The sequence below is a fragment of the Harpia harpyja genome, chromosome 19, assembly GCF_026419915.1.
Source record: "Harpia harpyja isolate bHarHar1 chromosome 19, bHarHar1 primary haplotype, whole genome shotgun sequence".
NCBI lineage: Eukaryota > Metazoa > Chordata > Aves > Accipitriformes > Accipitridae > Harpia > Harpia harpyja.
Genome location: NC_068958.1, coordinates 17,954,383 through 17,978,923, shown reverse-complemented (window position 1 = coordinate 17,978,923; position 24,541 = coordinate 17,954,383). Strand labels below are relative to the sequence as shown.

General features: G+C 55.4%; 1 protein-coding gene across 1 annotated transcript; it reads right to left on the bottom strand.

The window, feature by feature from the left end:
* Window positions 1-448: 448 nt before the first annotated feature.
* On the bottom strand, window positions 449-24,541 carry SLC6A17 (solute carrier family 6 member 17). Its single transcript, XM_052815581.1, has 12 exons — window positions 24,244-24,541; window positions 15,992-16,399; window positions 12,262-12,419; window positions 11,854-11,980; window positions 11,045-11,226; window positions 9,801-9,911; window positions 7,993-8,234; window positions 7,097-7,289; window positions 6,533-6,725; window positions 6,182-6,341; window positions 5,452-5,614; window positions 449-5,008 (listed from the first exon to the last, which is right to left on the bottom strand). Exons 2-12 carry the CDS (start codon window positions 16,275-16,277, stop codon window positions 4,640-4,642), a joined length of 2,184 nt encoding a protein of 727 aa, XP_052671541.1. The 5' UTR covers window positions 16,278-16,399; window positions 24,244-24,541; the 3' UTR covers window positions 449-4,639.

Below are 24,541 nucleotides of genomic sequence, written 5' to 3'. Positions count from 1 at the left end.
GTCCTTCTCCAGGTAGGGTCTCCAGACTCCCACTACCCCCCTCAGGATAAGCCACCAGCAATGTTAGCAGGGCATTGTGCAAAGGAGGAGATGCTGTGTCTTACCGGTCCATATGCCCCGTAAAGCCAGTGTGTACTGGTTGAACTGGTCCAGGATGGAAGATCACCTCCACGATGCTCCTGAAGAACCTGCGGGCAGCCGTGCCCTGAGCGAGCCCCTCGCAGGGGCTGATGCTGGATGGAGAAAGGGAATCAGAGGATGAGGGGAGACAAAAGGATGATAGCGGTGATGGGATGGGACAGGGAAGGACAGAGACGTCGATGCCTGTGGGTGCTGACAGCCCCAATGCCTATTGCTTTAGCTCTCTACAACCCCCAACCTCAGAGAGACCCCAAAGCCCACCCCAAGAAAGGAAACAGAGGCAGAGAAGAGACTTGGTGAGAAGAGATTTGGTAAGAAGAGACTTTTAATCGGACTCCATTACAGCTGTTACAGGATTTCTCTCGACTGCCGAGGAGTCCGGCCGGCATGGCACGCGTGGTAAATACACCGGCTACGAGGATACATGGGACGAGTTACTACGAGATCTGTGCTTTTACCTGTACAGGAGGGTTTTGCCAGCGTTGTGCTTGCCCACAGGGGAAGCAGCCGCATCCCTCGTGCTGCCATGGCTCTGCCCGGGCTGTGCCGTGTGTGTGTGTGTCCCAGCCACCAAGGCCACCCAGCTCTGTTCCCCACTCCTGCCAGTGAGACCCAGGCTCAGGGAAGGATGGGGGACAGGAGGAAGGCAGCGGGAGTTGCTCCAGGGAGGTGCTGGGGTTTAACGTGACCTGCTGGGGTCTGGGTAGGGGCCAGGAGGTGACGCAGGGGCTCTTTGGGAGGGATTGAGGGGAAGGGGCCAAGGGACACCCAGGGACGGTGCAAATCAGCAGCGTACAGCTGGCTCCAGCCATCCCCTCTGTTTTGCACCAGGGTCAAGGGCAGATCCAGCCCTCACCCACAGCACTGGCCGCACAACCCGATGCTCAGGGACGGAGCGTCCCAGCTCCAGCCCTACGGGGACCACATGCACCCTTGGACCTGCAGCACCGCCGTCACAGGGCGGGCACCCTCCTGCAAAGCTCCTTTCTGCCCTCAGCACCAGCCATCCCCTCACCAGACCCATTTAAGCCCTCCCCAGCTCTGTCCCCAGAGAGGGGACAGGGTTTTGGCCCCTCCTGATCTACTCAGCACCTCCTTGTCCCCCAGCCAGGGACACCATCCTAGTCCAAGCTGCAGGATCCAGGCTGGGAACCGAGTAGGGAGCTGATGTGGGGGGACAGGAATATTGGCAGCAGTTCCCCCCTCCTCCCACCGCCTGGAGAAAAACTGAAAAGTGCCTGTGCTCACAACTAGCAGCTATTCCCTGTGCCTCTGTGGAGAAAAAGAGGGAAAAAAAGTGATTTCTAGGGCTAAAAGCCAGAGGGGGTTGGCCTGATCTGCAGCCCGGGACCCCAAGAAGGTGTGTGGAGGGAGAGCCTGCCCCAGCAAGCGGGAGAAACCCCCAACGCAGGCTCCAAAAGTGACCGAGTACAGCGAGAAGTGAATCCTAAACAAAACACATCCGCGCACACATACACGCGCACACCCCCACGCACGGCATCTACGGACGAACACACGCACGCTCACACAGCGACGACACAGATCACTTAAAATTTAACACACACACCCCCCCCAACACCCTGTGTCTAACACCGAGCAAATGCCACAAAGAAATACAGTATTTCCACGGATAAAAATAAAGGTGTCATCCCTCCTCCTCCTCCTCTTTGCTGGATCCCCAGGACAGCTGGACCCCCTGGGGCTGGGGGGAGACAGGGGGACGGCCACCCACTGCACACAAGAAATAAAAAGGTAAAAATATGTCTCGATATACAGTGAGAATTGATCTGTACAGCACTGGGAATGAAAATAGGTCACGGGCCACTTTGGAATACGTTTTGTCATTTAACAGCATTTACAGTGACATTTACAGAATAAATATACAATAGAAATAGAGAATCTCTAGGTTATTATTCCATCTCCTCTCTCTGTATATATTTTATATATATATAATATAGCTTTTTTGTTACCTTCTCATTGACTTTGCCTCTTATTGATGCTGCAAGAAGTGGGGAGGAAAGCGAATGCCTCCCTGGCTGGTTTGGGAATGGTGATGGGAGAGACGGAGGGCCGGACCCTTCCCCCCAGGGTTCGAGGAGCATCATGCCACGGGAGCGGATGGGACTAAGCACTTTGGCTATGGGAGGTGTCCTGCTCCATTAACTCCATGGGAGCTATGGTGGGAATCCGGCCCCCGGACTCAGGGGCATCGGGAAGGTGATGTTGGGCAATGATTTGGCTCATCCTCTGTTTTGCTGGTTGGGTGGAGGAAACTGGGGACAGAGGGAGAAATAAGAGGTGGGAGGGAACATCTTGCCTAATGATGGGGAAATGCCATGGGGTTTGTGCTTCTCCCATTCAGAGACGATGCCATGGGGCTATTTCTGTGTGGCTCTGCACAGGCAGGGGAAGGAGGAAGACAGCAGAGGTGATGGTGAAGGGGGGATTGCCAGAGAAGAGACAAGAGCATGGCTGATCCTGACCACACGGGGCTGGTGCTTCTCAGAGCTATCAAACACTGAGCGCTTTGGTTCAGTCCATGCCTCCATTTTCCCCCTGGAAAAATGGTTAGTGAAAGGCCTGAGCTAATTGTCCAGGAAGAGCGTCCAGGTCACCAGCCAAGCCCATGGAGAAGGACTGTAAATAAAGGATCACTACCCACAAGAGAAATGTCATCGTGGGAGACCTCCTGGCCCCAGAGATGCCAAGAGAAGTCAAGGATGTGGCAAATGGACCAGGTACTTTCTGCCTTCGCCTCCCAGCCAAAAGAGTCCAGGTGAAAGAAAACCCATTGACAGGAGACTGGAGGAGAGGAGGGCTCGTGGGCAAGCATCCACAAACTTGGCCTTCAGACTGGCTTGAAATACCATCATGCATGATCTAAGCCCAGCAGAACCAAGGATGAGGAGCTCCCTCAGCTTTTGGAGGCCATAGCAATGTGCTGAGAGGGAGAGAGGGTGCAAGTAGGCTGCTGCTCCCCTGTCCCCATGGGGAAAGGAGGAAGATGCCACATAATACTGGTACCCTTGACAGAAATGCTTGGCTACATGTAGGATTCAAGGAAACAACCCTCAGTCCCAGCAGGAGAGACTCGGAGCTGGGAGATCCCAACCTTTACTGACAGCCTGAAGAGAAACAACATAAGGTTGCATCAGTCTGGTCCCCAGATGACATGGATGGGCACGAGAGAGGCTCCTGGGCTCTACCAATGGCTCACCAGCCTGGATCAAGGGCTAGCGGGGACACTGGAACCAGGTACTGACTCCCAGTGACTGCTGCTCAGCAGACACCTGCTGTCCCCAAGAGCTGGTTACCCCCATCCAAAGGCTGCTGAGCCCTGTGGAGCTGCAACGGGAGGCAAAGCAGACCCCCTGGCTCAAAGCTATGAGAAATGAGGACGCGTGTCCAGAGATAATCACTGTCCAGCTCACCTCAGCTGGTGGGTGCAAGGGAGGTAAGTCAGGGGGTGGTTTCCTGAGAGCTAAACCAGGACTGTGGTAGGACTGGATGCCCCACAGCTTCTCTGCTTGTCCCTCTGGGACATCTAAAGAGAGCGGCAAGAGAAGACAATTACCATGCCAGGGATTTTGGTTCAGCAGAGCATCCCACATGTCAGGAGTAATTCCAGGAGAGCACTCCTGACCCCCATCACGGTAACCCTATCCAGACCCCACACACGCTCACACATCCAAATCACCCTCACTTCAGAGGTCCTTCTGCCACTCAGCATGATAACTGCCTAACCACGGAGCATGCCGACCACTTCATCCCATGGACGTGACATCTCCGTGTCTCAGAACAACCCACAGACACTGTCCCCGTGCTAGTGGTAACAAAACAGATACCAAGGATCCACCATCCACTGTCTCACGCGTTGCAATGTCTCAGCCAGCCCCGCACTGCTCCCTGCCAACCCTGGTCAAAATTTGGGGGTTATTTGGGTGTGTCCACAGCTATAAAAACCTACAGGAGATACAACAACGACGACGATGGTGACAACAGCAGCACCTTTTTGTGCTATGAACATCAATGGTTAATTGTGCTCGTTGGAATAAGGCCATGACTCCTCCCGGCTAAAGGACAACAGACTGGGAGGGAAGAGCGCTGGGTTACAGGCGGAAGCGTGGTTGGCTTTCCACCTGATACCAGGTCCTTTTTCCAACCATCAGCTGCTTAGAAAAGAGAGATTCTTTGATTCAGATTTGAGCTGTGCGAGAACAACTCTCAGAAAGATATTGCAGCGTCTCTTGTTCCTCCTCTCTTCCCCAAAGGCAACCCCGGGGGATCCTGCCTTTCAGCCGAGGGTTGTCAGAGGAGTCCTGCCCCTCCCGCAATCCCTTCTTCCCGATGTCATCGTAGAAATGGCTGCTTTTGGTTACGATTTTAAGAGGGGTTTCTTCTTCATCTTCCTTATTAATTAATTTTCCTGTTGCCTGGACAGCCAGGATCCACTCCCCAGTGACCTCCTCTCCCGGTGGGGGTGGTCGGCAGGCAACCATCACAGTTCGGATTCAGGGGTGCTGGCCAGTAGGTACCCACTCCCGTATCGTCCGTTGGGGGCACTGCTCATTTCCATGGGGGAGTTGCTCCCGGGACCCAGGTAGGAACGGTGCGTGGGCATGGGGGACGGGGTCTCGCTGGGTACTTTGCTCAGGATGAAGCGGGTTTCATCGTTGTCTTCCAAATTGGAGATGTCCTTCATCATCCGGCCCTTCTTATAGGTGACAGAGAGGGCGTTGGAGCCATCCGACACGAGATGGAACTGCCGGAGGATGAAGACCAGAGGCAGAGGGAGGGATGCCAGGATGATCAGAGAGATGAGGATAGCCATGGCCCAGGTTGGGTAGAAAAGGAACTTTTCTGCAGCCTGGAAGAGACAGATATTAGTGTCAAGGGGCTGTTACAACAAAGGTCATGCACACCAGGTACAACGTCTGCTAAGTGCTAGGCAATTCCTGCTGCCTCCTGCCAGACTTCATCCTCAGGGGCACCACATGGAGCTATCAGAAGGTGGGTTCAAATCAAGGAAAAGGACATGGTCCAGCACACAGCAGGTAGCTGTGGAAGCAAACCAAAATCCAAGCTCAAACTTCAGCCCATGGTCAGAGCTGGCTGGAGACTTCTGGGCAGTGTGGACAAACCTGACTGCTTGCAGAGGATGAGCGGCCACAGGCAGGACGTCTCCCAGCAGGAGAGGGGAGGAGAAACAAGCCGAGCTGTGAAGAGCGGGGTGGTCTGCAGCTCTCAGCTGCCCCCTGCTCAGCCTGGACCTGGGGTGGAGGTGGCTGTGGGGAAGGGAGCTGTGCTCACCTCCTCTCTGATCCATGCACTGTAGCCCGGGGGGCTGACTCCCAGCTGGATGATGCTGGCGGTCATGAGCACGGCCATGCAGATGGGAGACACGTACTTCCAGGTGTAGTAGTAGAATTGATAGGGCCGGAAACCCAGCATTTCTGTCAGCTCCTGCATGAACCTGCCGAGAAGAAGAGATGGAACCATGCCATTCCCCACCTTCAAGTGAGAAACTCTCTCCCCAGGGGCCCCCATTTTAAATTATGCTCAAGGTAGAGCCTGAAGAACCACCCAGCTGATCCAGGCAAGTATCTCAGTGCCCCCTCAAGCCTGTAGGACTGGTTGGGAACCTCCTAAGGAAAAGGCCATTTAAGTGTTAGCCAGAGCCTCCTTTGCTCTGGCCAACTTAGGAACAACAAGAACAGGCGCTGGGGCGAATAATGTCCCCTGCCAGAAGGGCCCGGAAACCTGAGACAAAAGCGTAATCAGAAATGACAGAGCACCACAACCAAAAGTAGAAACCCTCTAGAAGGACCTGCTCCTGGAGCTGGGTTACACCTAGTGTAAGGCAAGAGGATCAAGGTGAACTAAGTTCCTGCCTCTATAAGGTAGCTGTCCCTGGGGCATTTGCTCCATCAGAGCTGGCCTCCTGGGGAAAAAGTCATATGGAAAAGAACTGGAAGGAGGGGTGGGGAGGTTAGCCAGGAGTTACAGCACAGTTATTCTTTTTGTCATACAAATGCCTTACTTCTTGGTGCCATAAATCCAGGCCACGGCGATGTTCTCCAGGATGACCACAACCGTGAGTGGCAGCGTGGCTGAATAATCGTCAAACATGGTGACAAAGTAATTCCCAGAGCGCTGCACAAAGATCAGTCCCACCACGAAGGCAAAGATACAGGAACCAACTGTGGGGAGCAAACAAGCATGGTCAGCTGAGCACCCCAAGGGGAGCTAAGGCGTCCAGAACAAGGTCCCTTCCCTGCATTAGCAGGACCCAGTACACATCCACTATGTCCACATTCTTCTGGAGTGACTCCCCAGGGCAACAGGGACCCTCCACCCCTTCCCCAGGAGGTTGCAGGAGAAAAGACCTCACCTGTGAACACTTCCTTCCGCACCTTGAAGGTGTCGATGATGGGCGTAGTGATCCCTGACATGGTCCCGATCATGCTCCCCAACCCCAGGTTTATCAGCATCAGGAAGAACATGACAGACCAAAATGGTGAGGCTGGAAAGTGGGTCATGGCTTCTGTGAAGGCAATGAAGGCCAGGCCAGTTCCTTGCACCGACTGTTCAGGAGGAGAGAGGACCAAAAGATGAGAAGAAACATGTCAGGGACACAGCCTGCAAGCCCCTGCATGCCTCAGGTCTCTCTCACTGAAACACTCTTCAAGGAAAGAAAAATCCAGTCTGGTACACCAGCCTGGAAGCAGTGATGACCCTGCTAGACTTGCTATGGTGAGACCTTTCCCTCACCCCAGGAAGGACCACTGTGTGCTGGGGAAGACCACAGGGACAGAGAATCCCCATCCCCAGCGGGCCTCTAAAAATAGATTTTCCAGATCCACATGCCAGGAGTAACACAAGTAGAGCAGCTCCTACCAGGGAGAGGCAATGGGGTAGGTGACCTCCTGGTCCTAGCAGGAGTGCCACCAGGTACCTTGTCGAGTTCATCCTCCAACAGGCAGGCATCCAAGCCCAGTTCTTTGAAGTGCCCCTCTTTCACCGTCATGATCACCCTGTACATCTCATTGTAGTCCTTGGCAGTGAGGTGGGAGAAGTTCACGTGGGGTGGGATGAGGTCATGGCTCAGCACGTTGGTGTTCAGGTAGCCCAAGATCTTCTCAGCATTCCTAAGGGAGAGCAGAGCCTCATCACCCAGAGATGTCCCCTTCCTCCCAGGGTAGAGGATGGGGCCTGACCATGGAAGCCCTTTGCATCAGGCAGGATGAACCTCCCTGGGTCACGTTACCCAGGTCCTAGTCAGAGAACCTCTTTGCAATTTCCTAAGGTGTAAACATTGCATTAGGCCACATGATAGAGGATGCAAATGGGGGCCCACCAGGGAACGGGCTCTCTGCACCTCCGTCTCAGGCTTACCTCCTGCTCTGGGACTCCACAGTGCGTGGCCAGGATTTTTATGGATGCGGCTCACTGTCTAAAGATAACACTGGGTGCACAAATTCACCTTCCTCCAGCTGCTTCTGGTGTACAGCACAGCAGCTCCCTTAACCTTGCAGACAAGTGGACCCTACAGTGAGTAGAAACTGGGGGAAACCCAGGTGATGTGACTAGGCGTGTTGGATTCACCCTCAATTTGCAGAATAAGAGCTCATCTTAGGGCTGGATTTTAGGTTGGAGGAGCTGAATACCGAACCACCTCAGCTGCAGTGGGACATCTCTGGAGATCCAGGACTTGACCATCAGGAACTTGGGTCCACCAAAACACAGTATCACCCAGCTCCAGAGCACTTCCTCTATTGCCTCCAGACCCACCACAACCAGCAGTAGCAAAGACCTGCCCACCCCAAACAGAGAAAAAGCAAACCCTCTTACTCCACCACACATTTCTCATTCATGATGTTGGCCTTGAAGCCCAGCACAGCAAATACAACCAGCGTGGCCAGGACGGACGTGAAGAAGTTGATGAAGGAGACGAGCGTGGCGTCAAAGTGGCAGTTGTTGTCCTGCTTGTTGTAGCTGGAGAAGGCGATGACCCCCCCGAAGCCCAGGCCCAAGGCGAAGAAAACCTGCGTAGCTGCCTCCCGCCACACCTGGGGGTCCAGCATCTTGTCCAGCTTGGAGGGGAGACACAAGAAAAAGTTAGGTGGTGTGGTGGCCCCACAACTCATCACAGTGGAGCCAGAGCTAAATTAAAAGGCTTCTGTACCTACAACCTGGGCTGGTTTAGGAGCAGCCATGGGCATGCTTTGATCTACCACGATCAGGTCTTGCATTACCAAACATTCAGAGGTCCTTTTTCTCTTTCCCACAGAAGGGGAAACTGAGGCATAGAGAGGGGTGGGTGAAGGTGCTCCATGTGCCCCAGAGCCCAAGCTGGATGCTCAATCTCCCAGTGCAAAGCCCTACAGCTTCCCAGTGGACCACCCAGCTGCCCTGGGGAGGTGGCATCCCCGTCCCCTCACCCACGTGCCGTCCAGCAATGGGTCTCCATCCTCCCCTGGCCATCTCCTGCCTCCAGAGCACCTGGAGCACTTGAAATCAAACGCCTCAGCCGGTGGGTTTGTTTAACCTCCCGTCCCCCCAACCACATCCCCACTTCTCCTGCAAGCCAGAGCTGCAGGCTGGAAGCCTCCGAGTGTCATTCATCAAGAGATCATAATTAATATCTCCTAACAGCCTCACCGGCTGAGCTGATTCATCTAAATCTCTGCTTAATTAATTAATTAGCTAGTTAATTAATGGATGCATACCACCAGCAGAGATTTTGCTGCCAGCCAGCATTTTCCCATGAAGTCTTTAAATATATTGCCTCGGGCACCCCTACTCCCCTACCCTGGTGTCTGGGCACCTAAAGGTGACGGGAGTGATGCTAAGGCTCAAAGCAGCTCCAGGGTGGTGAGTTTGCGAGGCTCGTGGCTGTCCTGGCCATACCCTGTATTTAAGATGCTGCTGGCACATCCTGATGATATATCAGGATCTCTGAGGTAGTTTGGGGTTGGTACTCTGGGTTTTGGGGTGGGGAGCATAAAGGAAAATAGGGTGCGACCTGTGTCCTGGTTTCAGCTGGGATAGAGTTAACTGTCTTCCTAGTAGCTGGTACAGTGCTATGTTTTGAGTTCAGTATGCGAAGAATGTTGTTAACACTGATGTTTTCAGTTGTTGCTCAGTAGTGTTTAGACTAAAGTCAAGGATTTTTCAGCTTCTCATGCCCAGCCAGCGAGAAAGCTGGAGGGGCACAAGAAGTTGGCACAGGACACAGCCAGGGCACCTGACCCAAACTGGCCAACAGGGTATTCCATACCTTGGGACGTCCCATCTAGTATAGGAACTGGGAAGTGGGGGCGGGGAATCGCCGCTCAGGGACTGGCTGGGTGTCGGTCGGCGGGTGGTGAGCAATTGCACTGCGCATCATTTGTACCTTCCAATCCTTTCATTATTGCTGTTGTCATTTTATTAGTGTTATCATTACCATAATTAGTTTCTTCTTTTCTGTTCTATTAAACCGTTCTTATCTCAATCCATGGGTTTTGCTTCTTCTCCTGATTTTCTCCCCCATCCCACTGGGTGGGGGGGGAGTGAGTGAGCAGCTGCGTGGTGCTTAGTTGCTGGCTGGAGTTAAACCATGACAACCTGCCAGGAGGAGAACCTGCCTGGAGTCTGCTGGGCTTGGAGACTCTTACCTTGGGTGTGAACATGTGCATGATCCCATCTACTGCCCCACGCAGCAGAAGTCCCCGCACCAAGAAGCAAACCAGCACCACGTAGGGGAAGAGAGAGCTGAAGTACATCACCTAGAACAAGAGGGATGCAACGTGGGCACAATCTCATTAACTGCTCACGAGTTCAGCCACTTCCTCATCCAATCTGAGGATAGCTCAACAGGGGTGAGAAGGGAGGGTTACCCTCCCCAAAAACAGGTCTGCTCCGCAGGCAGGGCAGGGTTTAGCTGAGGGACCTCCTCAGTGCAGGATGTTACAAGTGCTGAAGCTTAGGTGGATTTGCAAAGTGCTTGGACATGCTTAAGAGAGAAAATCTGTTGGGGTGGCTGAATGCGAAGATGCCAGTGTTGGCTTACAAAATCCCTGAAACACAAACTGCTGGTGCCCGGGGACCCTGAGGGAAGGACAGCTCTGCACCCCCCCACCCCCTTCCCCCAGCATCTGCCCAGGGCTGCAGGCAGCCCCAGCTGGTGACTGGCATGGGACACACTTTCAGTGCTCTGATGAGCAGATGCAGATGGGACTTCATCCTGGGCAGGGGAGACCTGCTGCTGTGGTCCTGCTTCTGCAGCTCACTCCCACCCCTCTGCTCTCAGGGCTGTGGGACAGGGGTCTCATTGCCCTCTGCTACCTGCTAATGCACCAGATGTTTTGCAGAGCACATCTGGAGACAGGGATGTTAAAGTGTCCTGGGACACCATACCCTTCTGCATCTGACCCCACTGCTTACACAGCCTTGCTTGAAATATCAACGGCCTCTGCAAGCTAATGACATCTCTCTCCCAAAGCTTTCTGTTCCTCCCTGCCCTGCTTCTCCTGTGCAGTCCCAGTGTTCCCCCTGCGAAGGAGGACTGAGCGCTCACCCATACACCCAGAAGCATCCATCAAGATGGCATCAGGGGATCGGACAGTTGACATCCCCCCGAATGCGTGGGCTGAGCAGGCAATTTGGCTAGCCTGATGAGGCTGAGCCCTGGGTCATGGCTGCAGGTGTCAGCTGGACTAAACCTCTTCCCTACACCCTCTTTTGATCTTATTCTGGATCCCCCCCAGAGATGGCCCCAACTGTGGAGTGAGTTTGAGCATCCCAGGGGACACAGTATCCTCCAGCCACCCTGGATCAGGGCAGGAGAGCGTGTTCCAGGCAGGAGGTTTCTGCCTTGAGGACAGACCCCAGCCAGGCTCAGGTGGCCACCGATACCCACCTTCCCCGAGGACTGGATGCCTTTGATCATGGCCAAGCCAACAAGGCTCCAGGCCACCAGCAGACACAGGGTCATCTTCCAGTTGAGCCCCCCACTCTCTGAGATGGAGTTGGAGATGTCTAGGGTCTCCCGGTACCAGAAGTAGGTGGTGGCCGAGCTCCTTTCGCATTCGGTCTCCACAACTGCAACCGAGCAGAGGCAGGAGAGCATGAGGGGGTTGGGGGAGAGTCACCCACCATCTCTTAGGGGATTAACAATGTCAAAGACCTGCCGGAGCCAGCCAGAAAAGGCAGGCATCCCTGGAAACTAAGGGACAGGAATTAATGGGGCTCATTTTTAGCAGGAAAAAGAAGAAACAGGACATAAAGCCATTGTCAGGTGAAAATAAGACATTAAATACAGGGAGAGACATTTGCATTTGCTATAAAATCTCCCAGAGTGTCCCAAGGAGATGCTCAGATGCCATTAAACACCATTAGCTCCATCAGCATCTCACCTGGCCACTGATGGAGCCACCAGGTGAGCCCTGCCTGGCTCTTGTTGCCTCCCTCCATGGTCCTGGGTCAGATCCTGGCCCTGAGCACCGAGGCAGCCTGGAGACCCAAGCTCTGGATCCTCAAACTGGCATCAAATCCCATCAGTGGGGACAGACCCCGAGAGGAGAGCATGGGAGAGACTCATCCAACCCAAGGGAAACACCTCTATATCATCAAGGCAGCTGGACCGGAGAGGACCCGGTGCCCCAGGAGACACCCCAACCTGCGGTGTCCCCAACCGAGCCTCCCCCCACACCAGCAGCCATCCCTTACCGGCCACCGAGCCATTTTTCACAATGGGGCACTCGCTCCAGGGAAGAGGGTACTGGAAGGACTTAAAGAAGTAAAAGATGCTCCAGCCAATGATGACGTTGTAATAGAGACCGACAAAAAAACAGACCTGGGGGGAGGAAGGAGGACACGGTATTAAATCACAGGGCAGTGACACTGTCCCCAACACACCTTCTGCTGGGCAGGGAGCTGGGGGGAGCAGGGATGCTGAGATCAGGGGATGGGCCCATTCCCACCTGGCCCTAGACCCAGGGCTGGAGCTGGAAAAACTCCCCTTGACCTCCCAAACTTCCACGCAGGGCCCCTCGAGGTTTACTTCCAGGCCACCCCCACCTTTGCAGCTTGCAAAGCCATCCCATGCATCCCGAGGTGACCCACGGGTGCACTCACGAGGCAGCTGGCATAGCCGATGCCCCCCAGGCGAGGACAGATGTAATTCCAGACGCCGATGCTGCCCCGGCGGATCCGCTGCCCCACCGCCAGCTCCAAGAAGAAGAGGGGGAGCCCGATGATGATGAGCAGGACCAGGTATGGGACCAGGTAGGCACCTGGCAGGGGAGAGAAAGCTCATCATGGACCTGTCTCTGCCTGCTCTCATGCAGCCAAGGATGAACAAACAGGGACGGACAGGCAGGGCAGAGCTGGGACAGGCTCTGCCTGGTCCATCAATTCATTTGCAATGGATCTGGGAATGCAGATTGGATTGCTCAGGCAGCAGAGAAGACAGCCGTGGAGAGGAGCAAACCACACGTGTGTGGAAGGAAAGGGTGCAACATCCCCTGCCAGTGTGGGTACATGTGAGATAGACCCCAACGCACCTAAAGACACGCTGCATCCGTGCAGGCGCATTGCCCCACACACAAGGAGACACCCCGGTAAGCCAACCCATGGGGACACGCACACATTCCCAGCCGTCTCGGACACACAGGCAGGCAGGACGCCTCCTGTTCACCCAGGTGCTGCCTGCACACGCATGTCTGAGCACAGCAGAGCCCCCTGCACCAACACGCACCCCCCCGCAGACACCCCACGTCGCCGGCAGCAGCATTCACCATGCCACGTGCCACCCGGTGCAGAGCGAGGTCCTCTGGTAGGGGTAGAAACAGCTCAAATTAGAAACTCAGTTAATCTCTGCCTAATTGAGGAGGCCAGAGAGAAATTAGGAGTTCCTGAAGCATAACCAACTGACCGTAAAGGATGCGATGACTCACGCTGCAGCGCCCAGCTGATGAATTACTCCAACCTTCTGCCAGGGGCTGAGGAACGGGCTCCGGAGCATAAGGCTCACTCCCGCCGGGCGGCAGGCGATCCAAAGGCACACGCTGGAGCCTGGTTGCGTTGGGCAAATTCCTGGCTGGATTTTACACCCCGGTGACAGCCACCACCCCCTGGCCCCAGGCAGGACCTGTGGCAGCTGATGCTGCTTCAAGCAGCAGTGCTGCAAAGCAGTTCAGCCCACAATAGTGTCCTGAGCTGAGCACCCTGGCAGTGGGTTGGGGATTGATGTGTTAGAAATGCAGGTGGGGACATAAATTAAGATGCAAGAGGTCCAGGGTGATTAGGTGGATGAAAGCAGAGGCAGAGAGCAGGGCAGAGCTGGAGCCCCGTGTAATTTGGGAAGGACCACGAGCATCCCATCTCTGCAATGCCCTCCTGGGCGCCCACATCGCAACCTGTGGATGGACGGAGATGAGACAGATGGACAGATTCAGATGCAGATTTCTCCAATATTGGAGATTTTCTTCCTGTGGTCTCTGGAAAGATGGGCACCAGCTCATGCCCCGTGCATTGCCATGCTCGGCAGCACCACCATAGAAGTGCAGCAGGCAGGGCTGCCAGCCCATGCCGGCTCCTGGCACACTGAGTCCTGGAAATTTGGCTCCAGCCCATCTTGCTACCAGCACGCAGCCGTTCTCCCCCACAGACGCCTACTTGGGGAGCAGGAGAGAAAGCAGCAGCTGCCACCCCATCCCAGGGCTGCTCAGCGCACCCAGAAGTGGTCTGTCCATCACTCCCCAGCTCCTGCATCCGTCTGGCACCAGCCTCGCAGCCTGGTGGGAATCCCAGCCAGGGGCCAGGAGGTTAAACGCGATGAGAAGAAAAGGCAGAAAATCAGTGTCTGCCCCATGGGACAGGGGAGATGATGCCACTTGGCCAAAAGAAAAAGTACAGGAAAGCTCAGCGATCTGCTGCTCAAGCCAGTTCCCAGCTCCGTGCCTCAGTTTCCCCATCTGTAAAATAGGGGCAATGGTTGGGGCAGCTTGTAAACCTTTTTTGAGACCTGCTGCAGGAAGATGTTATACAACAGCAAGGAGCTCCTAAAGCCAGCTGCTTGTCCCAGTCCCTGCCCGGCTCTGCGCCTGTGTCCTGCCGCAGGATGGGGCCGAGCTGCCGCGTTCAAACCCAGCACGCCTGTCTCCTCTGCTGCAGTGGGTCTCAGGGCTGTTGTAGGTTGAATTTCTCATCCCCACTTCCCACCCCATCTGGCCTTTTGTCTAAAAACACTTGCTTAATGCTCTGCACATGCAGACAGCAAATTCAGCCCTGGATTTGCCAGGGAATACACCAGGATGAATCCCAGCCTGGGAACACGAACTGCTCCTCCTGTTACCCAGCACCTGGGACAGCCAAGGGAATGCAAACATACAGGACAGCAGAGTCCTCGGCATAAACTGAGAAATTTTCATTCATTGCGCTAATTACTGTTAGTTATTGACTCCTGTGCCAGTGAGGAAACTGAGGCACAGCTGGGTTAAGTGCTTGCAGAGAAGCGGGACTCTGGATCTCCAGCCTCTGGGTCTCAGCTGGTTCCCGATCTCATTTAATTGGGAAAACCTGCTTGGAAGTCAGAGGCCAGATGTGGAGAGCTGTGTAATGAAGCCAGCAGGGCTGTATCAATCTATCCCAGCCCTGAATTTACCCCAGGCTCTGCCTCCAACCTCCTTCGGGCCATGCATACAACCCTCTCTACTGCATCTGATGCACATGTGCACCGGCACGTGCAATGCAGCTAACGCAGGCGTTCGAGTCCCGCAATGCCTGCAGATGCTCGCTGCAACCCAAGACCACGCTGAGACACCCCACCCCCATCAGCTTTGCAACGTGGCGGACACACCGTGCAAAGCCGTGCTGTGCCAAAACCGAGCCGAGCCTGGACCCAAACTAGGGCACCGGGAGCTAAGTGTGCCAGCAGCCGGGGAGATGCTGGGATGCACGAGCCGGCCGCAGCGTGCTCCATCCCAGCTGGGAAGGGAAGGCGATGGGGGTGCAAGCAGTCCTGGGGTGGGAAGTGCTGACTGCACAGGTCTTCGTTTGGGGAGAATGACTCATCGTGAAGATGACACCAGAGATGTTTTAATTATTGAGAGCGCTGCAGGTTTGCCAGCTCCTGGGCTGGGGGCACGCCGAATGATGCAGATCCGGGAACAAGGCGAGTGCAAGGGAGGAGAGGGGAAAGTTGGGCTGATCCTGGCTTCCTTCAATGCTGCTCAGTGGGGGCTGTTTCCCATCACTGCAAAGGTCAGTGCTGCGGGGGAGAGGCCTCGAAGGCTGGGTTTGAATTAATGCTGAGCAAACCGCCCTCTCATCAGTGTCATGAAGGGTGTCGGGTCTCAGCATGGCTGGAAGAGACCTGGCCCTCCGGGCTGCTCCTGGAAACCCAAGGAGTGGGCTTGGGGTGGGATGGGAGGACGGGCTGGCTGGCAGTAGGATTTGGGAAGGGGCTGGAGCCTACACAACAGGGCTTTGAGACCTAGGGAAAATGGAAGGAATTTCTCTTCTTTTTTCACCCCCTAGATTCCAAATTGTCCCAACAGGAATTGGGGGGCTGCAGCAAAAAATCCTGGCTCCCACCCTGGGATTCGCCTTGACTTTGGAGTGGGTGGGTGGACACCCTTTAGGAAGAGGCCGTCCTGGAGGTTCCCACATCTCTGAACTGATGAAGGCGCAGTGCTGAGCAGCTCCTGACCACCCCTTTCCTCCTTCAGAGCCCAAATAACCCACTTTAAAGCCCAAATAACCCCCATCCTGCCCCAAGATGCACACCTCAACATGTAGCGAGGCAGGATTGGGCCATACTCCTTCCCCCAAGGGCTGAGCCCACCCCTGCCCCATCTCTCACCTCCTCCGTTCTTCTGGCAGAGGTAGGGAAAGCGCCAGACATTGCCCAGCCCCACGGAGTAGCCGATCTGCGCCAGGATGTACTGCAGCTTGCTGTTCCATGCCGGCCGGTTCTCCGCATCCAGCTCCTCATCTCCATCCTTCTGCTTGTCCCAGGTCTCCCCCGTCACGTTGAGGACGCTGCGTTTGTAGTCCACGGGCTCTTCATGAGCCAGCAGGTCGGCCACCGACTCGGTGACATGCTCGCTGCTGTGCTCCCGCTGTGTCACCTTGCTGTTCTTCGGCATCGGAATGGCTCCACGTGGCCCCGGGGGGCGGGATGGGGCGAGGGGAGAAGATGAGTGTCCCGCAGGGAACGGCACCCTTGTGAGCTACAGCTCAGACCTCACCTCCACTTCATCAGCAGGACCTGGGCAGGGGAAGAGGTCAACAGAGGGTGAGTTGGTTTTGCCTTACCCCCAGCGTGTCCTGGTGCTGGTGGGACCAGCAACACCAGGGGGAGAAGGGTCTCCATCACCCCATGCCTTGGAGACCTCTTTCTGGACTGAGGGATGCTAAGGGCCCCCTTCTCCATGAGTGATGGACCAGGAGCAACCCCTTGGATCAGCCTTCATGGAGAAGAGCCTCCTGCGACCCACAAGAGGGAATTTCCCTGGGCTGCAGGGGACAGTGACAAGCGATGGAGCCAGTCACATCACCGTGACACCTCTTTTCCCCTCTAACAACCCTGGGCCAGCAGCTGATCCCCCACGAGGGCTGACACCACATCCAGCGCCGGCCGGGGTTCTGCCCTCCCTGCCCCGCTCCCTCCCCTCCTGACCCATCGGCAGAGCCGGGGCTCAGCCCCACAACAGCTTGAAAGCACTCAGGGGACAGTGACAAACGCCCAGGCTATCTCTCCATCCCTGGACATTATCAGGAGCAACTTAAAAGCCTGGAAGCCTGCAGCTAAATCTTCCCAGGCAGCTTTACAACAGATAACGGCTGCAAAACAGCAGCAGCCGAGGCAAAGCCATCAATCGTCCCAGTCTCTCCACCTTCCCAGCCTTCATCGCAGGACAGGCAGAGCCATACCAGTCCCACAGCATCCATGCGGTTACACCAGTTAACATGAGTTTGCCCTCACCACCTCATTCCCAAAACCGATGGCACCAGATCCCACGGGTGCAGGGCCGGAATAAGTGCGAGCAGTGTAATTTTTGGACCCACGGAGGGAGCGTGGGTGGGAGCGTGTGTTCGCCGCCGGCGCAGTGATGAGTGGATGTGCATGGTGGGTCGCGTTTACAAACAGGCAGCTATGTGTTTGCACCGGGGACTCCTCCAGCTGTGGGAGCAATCCTGCACGGAGGGATTTCAGGGGGTGCCCACAATCCGGCTCAGCCCTGCAGAGCTCACCCCTGCCTCAAAAAGCTTGGGGACATCAGGGAAATCCACTCTGCTGGGCTGGGGATCCCCAACTGGGAAAGCACCACATCCCTCCTCTCCATACTGGGAGAACTGGGGTTGGACTGGCAGCTCCCACCCCAGCTGGGACCGTGGCGCTTCACCAGCTGGGGAGAAAACACAGAAACCCCACATCTTGGAAAAATGACTCTCCCAAAGGGCCACACTTGCTTCTTTTCTCTGCCCTCTGTCCCTGCTTTCCAGGGGACACCAGGCTGGTCACTGGCCCCTGGAAGAGCGATGGTGCCGTGCTCAGGGACCTGTCCTACCCCGGCCAGGCTGCAGCATCATCTCACCCTTGCCCTGGGGGCTTTCTCCTTCAGTTCAAAGCTCATACAAGACCCAGTAGCAGCTCACAGGTGACATGGCACAAACAACATCAGCGCAGTCCTTGGGACAGCCGACCCTCAGCACAGGCAGCCGGTCTCTGCCAGGATGGATGATGCAGGATGGACCTCCCGGCGAGCCAAAGGAAAAGTCTCCCATGATTTTCCAGAGCCACCCCCAGCTCTTCTTTCCTTTGGACAAACATCCATCTTCTTGACCCAATTCAGCTCACAATCCCAAACCCTTTCACAGCAGCAGGTTCAACCCAGGCAGCAAAGCCCACCCCCACCCAGCGCACCGAGGTCCCGACCCGGCGCGGGAGGGAAGCAAAGCATTGGCAGCAGGAAACCTCACCTTCCCTCGCCCTCACCTTGGTGTTTTTTCACCCCTGAAGAAAGTTCCCCCTTTGCCAGGCCCCGTTCCTATTAGAAAAGCTATTTTCGGCTGTCGGCTGCATCCGTTGCCAGGCAACCGTGTCGGCTCCGCATCTTTCCTGGATCCGGCTCCTCCGGAGAAGCCGTTTGAATTATTCTTTCAAGCCTGGCCCAGCAATGTTTAATTTCCTAACGAGGGCTCATTCACGTAAACCGCTTACGGCTGGATCGTGGCAATTACCAGTACATGGCTGCTGGGGGCTGGAGTATCCTCAGCCGGGATGGGCACAGGCACAGAGGGTGGGGAAGGGCCTCATCCAGCACCCAGGAAATCACTGGGATTTCCATCGATTTTGAATCAGGTTCTATATAGATTAGGGCAGACCTGGTTGCACCCGCGAGTTGTTTGCTGCTCCCTGTCCGCTCAGCAGCCACTTAAGCTCCTTCTGAGCGAGGGTGACTCAGACCTTCAGGAGGACACAGCCCCAGGGGCTAAAGTCTCTCTTTATATTAGGGATAGAGCCTAGAAGACCTAGGATCTGCTGGCCAAGCCCCCAGAGCTCAGTGCCCCATGGCAAGGGCACCCAAACTGCTCTCCTGGGACAGCTAAAACCCCTGGAGCAAAGCCTGGGAGATGCCCAGCTCCAGGGAAGGTGGTGTTGAGCCAGGCCAGCACGATGGAGTCAGGACAGACCCCACAGCATCTCTTGCTGGATCTCTCCCTCTCCCCCTCCTCAGTTCAGGTCCCCCCCCAGTGTCATCCTTAGGAGCTGAGAGGCAGCAGGACACAGCGGTCCTTGAGGAGCAGGTTTCTTCAAGCACCTCCAAAGCCCCAGAGGCTCTCAGCACCTTGGAGGACACTTCAGACAGCAACATTCCCAAAGGATTTGGGGAGCAAAAGGGGTGCTTGGCTGCTCTCCTGGGGCTTAGGCAAGGGCTCTCTAAGCATTGGGATGAGATGACACTGGAGGATGAGATGAGGGTGAAGGAGCAGAAGTAAAAGTCTTCCTGCCATGGGAGATGCACCCCAGTTGAACTAGAACAGGGGAAAACCATGGTAGAGGTCCAAATCTTGATCCCGGCCTGGCTTTGTCACCATGTCCCCATGGCTCACTTGGGGACATCCTGCTGTCTCCCAAATGGCTCAGCCCCAGCCTGGTGATGGTGGTGTTGCCCAGAGGAGATCCAGGCCTGAAGAAAAGACCGTTCCGGACAGCAATGCCGTGAGCGTACCCAACCTTTGCCATCCACATCCTGCCGGTACCATGAGATGAGCCCAGCCAGAACCAGCACAAAGCCACCAACCCACATGGCACAGGGACCCAATCCAGGGAACAGTGAGGTCGACGGGGCTCTTCCTATTAATTTCCCCAGCATTTTGTATCAGCCCCAAGGTCCGCACCCCTCAAATTGGAAAGCACAGTCCAAATCCATCTGAGAAAGGTATTTGCACTCATTTCTTTGATTGAAAAGGGAATTTAATCAAAAATTCTTCTGCCAAAAATAATAACAACCCTGTGAGAAAGATGAGGCAGATCAGCTGACAACCAGGAGCTTTCTGGGCTGGAGAGAGATAGAAAACCCTTGCCACTGACAGATGGAGATTCAGCTTGTTTACTTAGCCCTCATGACCTTAATTTTCTTAAATGTGCATTTTTTCTTTCTCTTTAGAAGACAGATTAGGGTCTTTTAGAGCCCATGGCTTGTAATAACTTCACTTGTGCTGCCGGACCAGGGGTGCCTTTGCACCGACCGCTTTGCCAGGTAAAACCAGTGTTGATGCCACCCATGCAGACGCTTGGAGAGGCACCATAGCTTTTCCCACGGCAGGACCAGGGAAAGGACCAGTTTGTGCTGGCGTCTCTAGACATCACTTGAGAGCAGCCAACAACATCCCAGAGGGTGTTACGAAGGGAGGTGTTGGGGAAAGCATCACTGGCTTGTCCCTGGGGATAACTTGCCTCCTGCATCTCCCACCACTCCATGTCCCTAGGTATCTCCTTGAATGAGATTCCCACTTTCATGGTCCCCAGTAGGTGCCTCCACATCCAACCCTTTGCCCCCATGCAAAGCAACCACAATCCCCTGCACCCTGTTCCCACACCAGACTCACCAGCTGAGCCCAGGGCTCCTGCTTGCAAAGTGACAATCCCCATCCATGTCCCCCTTGTCCAGGTGACACAGGGCTGGCCTTGACCACCGTACCCCTTTGCACTGACAGCTCAGGAGCCACCGCTGCAGCAGGTCAAAGGCACATGGCAATGGTTTGCTGTGGTACAAGCTGGATTCCCCCCACTCAGGGAAGGGGCAGAGATGGAGAAGCTCCTGCTTTGCTACACCCAGGGGGTTTAATCCCTGCCCAGAGGCTCCCATCAATCCCAGCTGGAGACAGAAACACCCACTGGGGAAAAGCTGCTATTTGGGATGAGTGAAGACCTCTGGGAGCCAAGAGCACCGCATCCTCCAGCCCAGCCCCGCCAGCAGCATCACGAATGGTTCAGCAGAGGAGGGATGCTCTGAGCCGCATGTCCTGCCTCGACCCGTCCTTGCTTTCTCAGGAAGATGGCTAGGTAGCAATAAAGCAGGCTGGAAACGTGTCAGCAAAGCTTTCAGCTAGGCCTGGGAGCGCAGAGGCAGGCAGGGAGGAGATGGGGATTCGCAGCAGCCTCTGAGGAGAGCAGCTACCAGCAGCAAAGATGCTCTGGGTCTGAAGGACAGACATGGGAGGAGATTTCTCCTCTCCTGTGTCCAAATTCTACACTTATACCCTGTTTAGGTCCGTAAAGGGGAAACCAAGGCAGGAAAAAACACAGCCTGAGATTGGGTGAATTCAAAGTTAACATTTAAGCCATGGGGACTCTCTGCTGGTCCCTCACTATCCCACCACCTCCCCTCCTTCAGCTGTGAGCCCGCTGTGCTCAGCTTCCAGGCAAATCCCCCACAGGTCCTAGAGGAGAGGGGAAAGATGCTCCTGGTGAAGCACCAGCTCAGTGGGCCTGGGAAGGTCCAGCTTACTCCATCAAGGGCACAGAGGAGGGACGCAAGAGCAAAGGGACCAAAGACACGGAGGGATTTCAGGAGGTGGAAGGCCACTCTCGGTTTCAGGCTGGGAGATTCAAGCATCAATTTGCAGCTCCCCGTCCTCCCCAACACGCATGGGGCCAGGGAAACCTCACACCCAGGGCCAGGCTGTTTGATGCAGATGGGGAGACTGAAGCAGGGAGGGGAAGGGACGGATCCAAGGTCACCCAGGAAGCCAGAGAGCCTGGGAAGGAACAAGCATCCTTCCCGTCATCCCTCTGTACGCTGCAAAGCCAAGCAGCAACGGGAAGGAGCCCTGGTTGCACATCCCAGCTTTGAGACCAGATCATGAGAAAACCAGCTCCAGGTGCCTACCTGCTGCTCCCCGTGGTCAGGAGTGCCTCTGCGTTGGGAGAGGAATTGCCCTCACGGAGCGGGTCCTTCGGGAGGCATCCCACCTTTGGGAGGTATCCCACTCTTATGAGCCGCAAGAAACCAAGGGCAGGACCCTCCCAGCAGCATCCAAACTCTGCTTCAAAGCCCCAAGAAGAGATTTTTGCCCAACACAGCAGCATTGCAGCTCTGATGCCCCCAGCCCTGCTCCGGGGACCTTCCTGCAGCCTCTGTCACTCAAACCTGCCTTCCACGAGCCAGGGCTGGTCCAAGATCCCTCCATCTTAAATCTATTCAGTGCTGGGGCTTGCTCTTCCCTGCTCATCCTCTCTGGCTCCACAGGGAAGGTTTTTGCCATCTGGGCTCATTAGGGCTGCTCCCCTTCTTTAAGTGACCCCTGTTAATTAGCGCCAGGCTCTCATTGCCCTGCAGAGATGACACAGGGTGACTCAGTCCCACCAGCCAAGCTGCATCTGGGTGTGCTCCCCCCCTTACACCCACGTGTGGAGAGGCACAAACTTTGGACAGGGTCGGTGTGAGCAGATGGGAGAGCACAGGGGTGCCCGAGGACAAGGGCACCTGCAAGAACCTTTACTGGAAACCAGGCTCCCAGCGCCGGTGCGGGGTTGAGAACAGCTCAGTGGCACGCACCCGACATTTCCTCGCCGGAGGTGCTGGAGATGCTCTGCGCCGAGTCCTCGTGCAAACACTCAGGCCCGCTTTAGCATCATGACACAAGAGCAGTTCGCATTCACTGATGAATCAGAGCTGCCTCCGCTCCTGTCTTACACCTACCTAAGTGGCTTTCACCAGCAAAAGCGCCCAGATGTTATAAATAACTCCCAGCTCCTATAAAGGCAAGCAGAGGTGGGGCTACCCCAGCCACCGCCACCTGCTCCACCCCAGAGGTGGGTGAGTTTCCCACCACCCCCAGCTCAGGTTTTTTACACCCCGTGGCAGGTTGTGACATTACAGCAACTCTTTTCTTCAATAGGTGACAAGAAACCCTCGGAAAGGGCAGTTTGGCTGATGGGTCATGAGACAGACACAACACCACTGGAGGAGGGGAAGCCTTGGCACTTGGGTTTGTCACGGAGTGTATGAGCCCATTGATTCATCGAATTTGGTCGCCTTTCATCTCTCATTTAGTATCATGAAAACATACATCAGCTGCAATAGCGTGACACTGTATCAAAGCCAACCGTCATATGTTTCCTTCAGGGCTCTGTTTGATTCACCAGATGATCTTTTTCCAGTTAGATCTCGGTGATCCCACTTAACTCACCCACTGCGGCTGAAGGTTAGTGACTGAACCCAAAATCAGTCCAGATTTATCCTACAAGGCAGCAAACAGGCAACATCCAAATCCTTCTGCAAGGTCTGCTTTTCCCTCTTCTAATTCATGAAGCTGCTGCTACGTTTGTAAACAAACAAGTCCAAATGCAACCCACAATGGGGTAAAATCAGAGCCTTTCCTCCCAAGGCAATGGTTTAGTCTGGATATACGTAGGTCAGCATCTGATCTAGGGTAAATTTGATCCTGGTGACTCCAGCTCGGCTCTGGTCTAAGTCCAGATTCCCTGCTCTGTGCAAGCCTGAAGTAGCAGTGGAGTCACTCCAGCTTTAAACCAAACCCTTTTATTCCTATTGACTTCAGTGGAGCCGTCTCCAATTTATTCCAGAGAACAGCTCAGACCCACATTTTATTTCCTTTCCAAGCAGCTGAGCTGCAGTCAAACCACCATCCAGGTTTCTTGACCTAGTCCCGACACCTCTAGAGAGATATTTGCAAGAAACTCTACGCCCTGCCGAGAATAGCTCAGCTGCCGTGGCATTTTGGGTTTTTTCCTACCAAGACCAGAAATAGTTGCATCAGATCCTGATGGATTCAAACCTCAGGTGCCTCAGACACAAGGCATGATCCAAGAAGCAGAAGGATTTCACCTTCTGGGTCCTTTACAAAGAACTGGGACCAGATTTCTCAGCTGGTCTAAGCCCCATGTCCCCAGAGCAACACAAATCTGCACCTGGCCGAGATGCCAGCCCAAAACATGCACCTTTGGGCACATCCAGCATTGCAATAAATGCACAGAAGGGAATAAGGACTCCCCACACCCAATACTGAGAATTGCACGAAACCAGGACCCCAAGCCCCATTTTTTCTGCCTCAAAACCAGCCATCCACATTCAGGGAGCAGCATAAAAATAAAAGAAGGGAAAATAAACCCCCAACACTTCAGGGGCCAGGAACAAAGTATTCATTGCAGCTGAATGCTTTCTCCTCTCCCAATGTTATTGTCAAGGTCAACCTGGAAGCTGCATTTCTACCCACCCTCAAGCAGTGGCTCAGAGGGCATGAGCCCCCCACCAACCCGAGCCGGGCAGCCAGTGCCACCCCCCCCCCCCGGCGGCTACCCCCAGCCTCTCCGGGGTGGCTTAAGCCATTTGCTGTCTCTAAAGGTCCCCCCCCAGCCCTCGATGCCACCACCCTTAGTGCCATGCCTGATGCTTCCAGACTTAGGTGTCCACCCCTCCATCACCCCCTCCCCGCCAGCCTAGCCCTGAGCACCTTCCCCCCAAAAAGGCCCCGACAGCAGCGGTGGGGAGAGGGCAAACCAAGCAGGCAGCACCCGGTGAGGTGGGAAGACCCCCGGGAGCGGGACCCCCGGGGGGAAGCGAAGGGAGCAGCCCTTACCTGGGCGCGGCGGCGGCTGCTGCCCGGCGGCTCCCGGGAAGGATGGAACTGACGCGGTCCCGGGAGAAATTGACCAGATCCCGGGAGAAATTGACCAGATCCTGAAGGAGACGGACCAAATTCCCGGCAGAAATTGACCAGGATTTCCCCCTGCCCCGGGGCCGGGAGGGGAAAGGAACGAGACCGGGAGGCGGCGGCGGGGCCGGTACTCCGGTTAGCGGTGCTGGACGGAACCGGGCAGCCTCCGCACCCCGCGGCGGAGAAGCGGCGCGGGTACCGGTGGCTGCGGGTACCGGTG